Source organism: Gadus chalcogrammus, chromosome 8 (genome assembly GCF_026213295.1).
Source record: "Gadus chalcogrammus isolate NIFS_2021 chromosome 8, NIFS_Gcha_1.0, whole genome shotgun sequence".
In the NCBI taxonomy this organism is placed as follows: Eukaryota; Metazoa; Chordata; class Actinopteri; order Gadiformes; family Gadidae; genus Gadus; species Gadus chalcogrammus.
Genome location: NC_079419.1, coordinates 8243893 through 8248637, shown reverse-complemented (window position 1 = coordinate 8248637; position 4745 = coordinate 8243893). Strand labels below are relative to the sequence as shown.

General features: G+C 44.7%; 1 protein-coding gene across 1 annotated transcript; it reads left to right on the top strand.

Moving 5' to 3' along the window:
* The first annotated feature begins 278 nt into the window (after positions 1-278).
* LOC130387436 (Krueppel-like factor 2) lies at positions 279-2349 on the top strand. The gene is made up of 3 exons (XM_056596514.1): positions 279-596; positions 719-1676; positions 1854-2349. The coding sequence occupies exons 1-3, from the start codon at positions 525-527 to the stop codon at positions 2027-2029; spliced, it is 1206 nt and encodes a 401-aa protein (XP_056452489.1). The 5' UTR covers positions 279-524; the 3' UTR covers positions 2030-2349.
* The last annotated feature ends 2396 nt before the right edge of the window (positions 2350-4745 follow it).

Here is a 4745-nt window from a genome sequence, read left to right as displayed (position 1 = left end):
AATCCATTATTTTGTATTTACAATAGGTTATATTCCCTCACATTGGAAAAGGTTCAATTGACTTCATTTTCTCAAACCAGTTATACATATTTCGCATGAAACATTTACTAAGTCCACAACATTACACTGGAATGAGTGTTGAGTCGAACTTTTTTTTTCCAACTACGCCTCGCGGACTGGGGGTGGGCGGGGCTGTTAGCGCGTGCGTCACCACAAGGGGGAGGAGCCAGAGTTTAAAGGCTCGCAGGTCCTGCCTCGAGCCGGACAGAGCGCGTTACAGCAACAGGACCCACTTTATATAGAGCTAAATTTGCCGACATCCGGCGAGCCTCTCAATTGGTCCAGATTCTTGGCTTGAATACTTATAAACTTAGAGGACCTCCTACCATTCAAAGTTGTTCAAAGTCTTGGAAGCGCAACCCTGGAGAGGAGAAAGTAAAGAGAGACGCACTCATTCCAGTGCGGCAAGGCAATACAGTGACACGGTTTTGAGCAGATATATTTGTATTTTATTTCAACAAACGATGGCTTCATCCGGATTGATGCTGCCGTCATTTTCAACGTTCTCAAACCAAAGAGAAAGGCAATGGGAAGATGTAAGTAAAGTAAAACACCTTGTTTGTGGATGGAAACTTCAAATTGATAAGTGGACTGGCTGTTGTGACTGCTAAACTATCCAACGTTTCTAACATATTTCTCCCTATTTCTCCTCTTCCAGAGATGGAAAGTAGAGACGGACAAGCCACTCTGCTCCGTGTTCGAGATGGTGCACAGCTCGGACACCCGGAGCAGAAAGGACGACGAGGATCTGAGTAACTACTTGGATCTGGATTTTATTCTCGCCAACACATCTGGCGCAAGCAGCACAGGTCTCCTCGGCTGCGGCGCAGCGGCAGGTGCGGAATATATGGGCTCCGTAGCCGACGCCAATCTGTACCCGACGACCGGGCTCACCGTGCCTTCCTACACGACCAACGAGCACCGCTCTCCGCCGCCCCCCTACACCGCCAGCCTCATGGCTGAGCTGCTGCGCTCCTCCGACGGGGAGAACGGCTACGGCGCGGCGCGGCAGGGCAGGTTTTACGGTCACGTGGCGCAGTTTCCCAGACATCATCAGGACATTGTGGACAACATCAAAGTTGAGCCCAACATGGACAGCTACGGTCCCGTCATGGGCATGGCGCCCCAGAGCTGCACCAAGATCAAGCAGGAGGGGAACGTGTCTTGCATGATGTCCTTCGAGCAGCCGCGCGTTGCCATCTCCCCGCGCGCCGCAAACAGCATGACGCCGCCGCTCAGCCCGGGCGAGCAGGGGGGCTCGGAGTGCCAAGCCCCAGTGTGCCACCCCACCCTGGGCTACCCGCACAAGTATCACCCCTCGTCGGCGTACCCGCACCAACACCCGCACCACCCCACGGCACCCCAGCAGATGCATCTGTCGTACCAGCACCCGTTCGGCGTGTACGACGAGGGTCTGCAGGGCATGCAGGCGGGCGGCCAGAGGGTGATGCTTACCCCGCCGTCCTCCCCGCTGGAGCTGCTCGACTCGAAGCCCAAGAGGGGTCGCCGCACCTGGCCGAGGAAGCGCACCGCCACGCACACCTGCACGTTCGCAGGCTGCGGGAAAACGTACACCAAGAGCTCGCACCTCAAGGCGCATCACCGAACACATACTGGTAAGAGACGTCTGACAGTCTGGTCACCATGTGATTGTAAAACAAAGTAACACCTATAGCCTACAAATGTATTTTTAGGGTTTATATATATTTTTATATAAATGTATTTGATTATTTTATTTGATGATTATCGGTTACATGTTGCTAACGTGTTCTCCCTCCCTTTGCCTACCCCAGGTGAGAAGCCCTACCACTGCAGCTGGGAAGGTTGTGGCTGGAAGTTCGCTCGCTCCGACGAGCTGACCCGCCACTTCCGCAAACACACTGGTCACCGTCCCTTCCAGTGCCACCTGTGTGAGCGAGCCTTCTCCAGGTCCGACCACCTGGCCCTGCACATGAAGAGACACATGTGAGCCATCAGCTCACATAAGGACTGGGGGTGGGGGGGGGAGTTGTTGATTTAAACGATGTCGTTTTATTTAAAAAAGAAAAAAAGAAAAATCTCTACATGACCAAAATCTTTTTTTATATATTGAACAAATGTTTTAGTGCTATTATTTTCTAATAACGTAGCTGGTACTACATTTTTTTGTTTATTGGAGCTTTATTGGTTCAATGCTTTAAAGTTTAGAGTAAACAAACCAATGAGGGGCTGGCCCTGTATATTCTCTCTCTCTCTCTCTCTCTCTCTCTCTCTCTCTCTCTCTCTCTCTCTCTCTCTCTCTCTCTCTCTCTCTCTCTCTCTCTCTCTCTCTCTCTCTCTCACTCTCTCTCGACAAAACTGGAATGCTGTGTATGACACAGAAGTGCCTTTCTGTATGACTGTGTGCTACTGTAAAGCTCTGTGACAGAACTACACAACCACCGAAAGGAACGTCCAAGACAAATTCTGGTCAACAAGGGGTGAACGTGCACATTGCTATGGCCCAATATGTGCAAAGACAATGTTTTATTATTTAAACTGCCTCAATGTTTGAATGGCCTGAACTGTGTTTTTGGTTGCATTCTACACTTGGGTGATACTGTATACGTGGGAGTGAAACTTTAAACAGCCATAGGTCCAGCCCCTTTTTACACTATCAGGGCTTGATGCCCTGTGCATTATTTTATACTTAAATTTATATAGATATGTACATGGATTTTATACTGTAAAATGTGTATTTATTGTAAATATTAAACCAATGAAATCGAAAAATGTATACATTTGTGGAACGTCTTTATTGATGAACAATTAGGCCCAAACGTCACGTTATGAAATGTGTTCACTTCTCGCGAGATATCAGCCTACGATATAAATCTATTGCGCAAGTAGTCGACTAATAAGTGCAGTTAAACCTGCGACCAATCAAGTCAGTAACACTAAATAGGTTGTACGTGCTGTCACTGTACACCGGCTCTCCTTTTGAAAATACGGAGCACTTCATTTACACTGTGATGTTTTCCAGCTGCGAGAGAGAGAAGGGCAGCCGCTTGTGGGTTTAGCCTATAAATACAAACACTCAATTTCCATAATTACAGAGTGAGCCGGGAGTCGTCTGGACAGACTGAGGGGCACAGCATAACCCTCGTCACGGAGCCCGCGTAGACTCCGATGGAGGATAGAAATTATAGCTTGACATCAAAGTGCCTTAATACTACAATTACACAGACTTGTCCTGCTGCGTTGCAGATTAAATGAATCCCCACTCCTTCATTTGATGTCTGTAGGGTCAGTGGGCATTTTAGGCAGTCATCAAAGTTTTCAACGATTAGACGTAAGGCCGGGCCTATTCCAATATAAATGAAATACCTAGTTGTAAATCAATTCATAATATACTTCAAATGGGGCTAATAAGCATCTCACAAAGTGGCAAGAAAAAGATTCTGTGCATAAATGATAGGCTAGTCGTTTTCCAGTGTGTCGGTTCGTAGGGGGAACTGACGGTCAGTGCCAGTTCGTGAGTCCGTCCTGCCTCTGTGTGTAACCTGATTGTTGTCCCACGGGTGTTGGCCTTTATATAGGGATTGTAGGCCTAGTCTTAATTTACAATTCTATATTTAATGTGAAAACACAAATAGGATGTGTGTGTATATATATATATATATATACACACATGCACATATACACACACACACACACACACACACACACACACACACACACACACACACATACACCTGTGATTAAGAGGGCTTTACCAAATAAATATAATTGACTAATCCTTTTTTTTTACACTGCACTTTAATAGAGCTCAACCAACTCCAAACCTCATTTTTTTCAAATATGAGGAACTGCATACTATAGTAGTACTAGAATGATCAAAAAATAGGTACAAGAGGAAATGTAAATGAGACACTCATTTCACTTTTCAGTTTGTCTGATAATTTGTAACCAAGAAAAAAACCTTGATTATTTGTTTTGAACAGTTCTGCTTAACAACATTGAACATTGTCTTAAGAAAGGGAAATAATGTAAAACATGTATTTGCTCTGGCAAGTCGTAATCTGCTATAACTAGTATCAGTCTTATTACTTCAGTTGTATACACCGGTCAAAGGATTTATTAGATTATTTGTGATCTTCAAGAAACAAGCCATGGTAGTGTTAGGTTACTTTTATTATATTAAAAGTCGATACAGATTCAAGAGTCCAAAACGGTATATTTTTTCTTCAAAGTTATTATAGGCCTAGTCATATTTAATAATAAAGCTTAAGTATGAACAAGTTGGTTGTGGGTCATTAAGGCATTCCTGCTGTACTTGTGTACAGCATCCATAATCCATGCGTTGAGTATTACCCATCATCCTCTATTTTGGTACTGGAAGATTAATATGCCCAAGACAGACGTAATATATGCTATGTGCAAAATAAACCTGATAACAGTTTACAAGCGGGTAATTTTGTAAGGCATCAAAAGTCACACCTCCTTCCCTGATTGTGAGACAAAGATTAAGAGCATTAACTGACATTACGGTCAATTCCTTTTTTTTGTTCTTTTTCCGACGGACAATAAGCCATCCGGTGGTAACTCTGTAACGGTCCGAGTGTAATTGTAGTAATTCAACCCATGTACAAAAAAAAAAATAAAGAATGAAAACAAATGGAGTAGTGTTTTAAAAAGCACCAGTGCTAACCAGGCTTACATCCCAT